Source organism: Notothenia coriiceps, unplaced genomic scaffold, assembly GCF_000735185.1.
Source record: "Notothenia coriiceps isolate Sejong01 unplaced genomic scaffold, NC01 NC01_scaffold00018425, whole genome shotgun sequence".
In the NCBI taxonomy this organism is placed as follows: Eukaryota; Metazoa; Chordata; class Actinopteri; order Perciformes; family Nototheniidae; genus Notothenia; species Notothenia coriiceps.
The window spans coordinates 315,304-318,386 of NW_011351126.1; the positions used below are offsets into that span (position 1 = coordinate 315,304).

General features: G+C 39.2%; 1 protein-coding gene across 2 annotated transcripts in view; it reads right to left on the bottom strand.

Annotated features, from left to right (window-relative positions):
- The window catches only part of LOC104951032 (metastasis-associated protein MTA1-like), a 10,498-nt gene extending 7,573 nt beyond the window's left edge, over positions 1-2,925 (bottom strand). The window contains exons 1-3 of one of the 2 annotated variants that reach the window (XR_798981.1): positions 2,822-2,925; positions 2,670-2,701; positions 2,450-2,578 (exon numbers count right to left, since the gene is read on the bottom strand). Coding sequence is in view for 1 of the 2 variants with exons in the window: in XM_010777663.1 (XP_010775965.1) it covers positions 2,460-2,578; positions 2,670-2,701; positions 2,822-2,900 (230 nt within the window). In the remaining variant the exon portion in view is untranslated. The remainder of the gene's footprint in view (positions 1-2,449; positions 2,579-2,669; positions 2,702-2,821) is intronic. The other variant, XM_010777663.1, reaches the window with a different exon arrangement.
- Positions 2,926-3,083: the final 158 nt, after the last annotated feature.

Consider the following 3,083-nt stretch of genomic DNA (forward strand, 5'->3'; position numbering starts at 1 on the left):
GTGTGCCTTGGCCGCTCTAATTTTAGCCTCGCTGATCGGTGGGGGGCGATGGGGGCCGGGTGCCATGGCTCATTAAGACACAGGCTTAATGAAAGAACATCTTTCTCCCTCACATACACACAGGGTCGGCCCCAGACCTTTGGGGGCCCTAAGCGAGCTTTGGCTTGGGGGCCCCCCTCACTCTAGCGCGTTCTGACTACACACAACACGGAACCAACTTTTGTCTTATGATGTTAGTATAAGCACACATATTGTATAAATAAGCATGTAAACACCGTGGACCTAACCTCCTCTAGGGGGGTCCTCACCTCCTCTAGGGGGTCCGGGGGCATGCTCCCCTGGGAAGATTTTTTTTTAAATATTGAAGTTAAAAGCATCAATCTGGTGCACTTTGAGAGAAAAATTAAGAGATCTATGGATACATCTCTTAACACCCATATGAAACAGAACTGTAAACAGATTTTTCTTTATGGATAACTTACACTTTAACTGATAGGACTCCGGATCAACTGTGTACTGTAAGGTAGCTTCTAGCTTCATGTCGAACAGTAAGTCAACATTTCCCAGAGAGCTTTCTTTGAAATAACGAGGTAACTCTAACAAACATTACATTTAGATTGTATGACAAAGTGTTTATTTAATATATCTGGCTAGCTATAGCTACTTGCTAACGGTTTAGCTTACCCCCGCGATTCAAAGTAACGTCAACGTAGCTGTAATTTATGCTTTGCTTACATGTTCGCATAACTTGGAAGTTTACTGACATTTACATACCTTGTTTGCCTGGCTCAAGTGGTGGCTCTGGGGTTGTTGTGTGAGCCACCACTTGAGAATTGTCGTATCTTTTAAGAATTTTTTTTCTTATGTCCATCTTCAAAAACTCTGAGTCCGACTGACAGTTTATTTTAAACATTGTCACTGCTCACATGATAGGTACCTGTCAGCCAATAAGACAGATGTTTATTTCCATTCAACTCTCTGGTTGGTCTTGCCTCTGTTGCATTCACTGAACACGGGAAATTACAATCCTGTCGTCCTCACAGGTCATGATGAGGTTCAGGTAAAGCACGGTTAATGTATTATATTATTGACTCAATAATATAATACATGACTTTGAGAGTAGGCAATCTAGGCATATTAACACAATTAATTAAACATACTTATCACGGCGACGTGTACTGAGATTTATTTATTTTTTGCTAGGGGGCCCCTTAGTGGCTGCGGGGCCCTAAGAGGCCGCTTATGTCGCTTAATGGGGCGGGCCGGCTCTGCATACACACATGCAACATTGATCATTATGTGCATGTGTGTATGAGCAGGTGAGAGAGTGTGTGTGTCGATGTATGTTGAGATAAACAAATAGAAACTGATTTTCTATGTGTAAAACGTAATGGCATGTTTATTCAATTACAACATAATGTGTGCTGAGTACACAAAGAGAAACAAACCATCCAATGAGTCCCTCTGCATTTTTCTTTTTGAGACATTATCAATATACCTGCCTGTATTAGAGTTTAAGCAAGTACATTTTTGTACATCAATACCAGCTATTTATGGAGGAGTTGGTTTTATTACATTTTCATTATTCAGTAAGAGTGTATCGTAAATCTTACATTTCTGCCCACAATTTGATTCAACTTGAGTCTTGAAAAAAAGCAAATATCTCTACAAATGCAGCACTTTACACTCAATTAAAGGCATTTATCAGCATACAAACATACTCAAAATGACATAAATACCTTTTATTTTCATGAAGATTAATTTAAACAAAAACCTAAAATGTCAACCTATACATTAAGTTAATAGGCTTCATCTATCAATGGTGGCCAAGAGTATCCAAACCAAATTTGATGGCAATCTATCCAAAAGTTGTTCATGCGATAAAGGCTGGAGAGGAGAGTTTTACAATATAGAGGACACGATTCAAGGTCCACCATCACCATGTATAACATTGTCAAAGAAAATGTATGTTTGATGTATGGTCAAGTGTTCAATTATCCTCTACACTATCCTATACCCTGGAGATTTTTTCTATTGGCATAAAAGTACTTAAAATCATAATAGAAATAAATATAGACTATAAAATACGCTCAAAGTTTAAAAAACTAAAAAGCCAATATGACCCTGGTATACTCTCCTCTTGGATAAAAAAATGTCTTCAGATAAAAAAAACGTAATTAAGTCAACCGACCTAGGTGCTTTTACCATTATCATTTTGGTAAAAAATAAGTACTTTTATTGATATTTTTTTCTATTTTAACGCTGCAGGCTCCCCACTCTATTTCATCTTGATGAATGCCTGTGTGTTTCTGTGAGCACTACTCAACTGTCTGAGGTCACCACCTCTCAATTCTTCTTATTTTCTGTTGTTCTCAGCATAACTTGCTTTTTACCTTGACACACACACACATACACACAGTCAGCCAATCAGAGGTTATAAAAGTGTCACCTTTGCTTACCTGGTCTCCCGGGTAACAAGGAAGAAGCTGTCATCAGGGGCATCGATCCAGTTGGGGCGCCTCTTACGGATCGTCACTCCTCCCCGGCTGTTTCCACTGCTGCTGCTGCGGCCGTTATGCTGCCAAAAGACAATTCAAAACAATGTTAATAGAATAAGCTGGGACTCAGTTGTACCGGGTTTGTTTAAAAGCAGAGTATAAGACACCCACCAGGGGGGGTCCACCTGTTGTACCAGGGTTATCTGCAAAAACAAAAGAAAGGCGCATGAGGGAATCTGTCACTTGTGAAAAGTATTGATTACTTTTCCTTCAAGAGGTGCAACAAATGACTGTTTCAATTTCAGTAAAAATAGAGAAGTTACCAATAAATAACAAAGTGTCAGACTGAAGTTGAATCATCCAATTTATCCAATTGACCCCCATCTGCTGATTCGTTTTCATTAGAATTAGTTGTCATTCTCTCCAACGAGCTAGTTTAGATAAGAAATGGTAGAAAAGGTTATCAACTCCGGGTGTATTTCCACTAATTTGATTTGATCAAGCAACAGGATTAGGACATTGGATTAGAACAGTCTGGTCCCCAAGGTTCATTCACATCATTTTTCAACTTCTTATTTTTGGGGG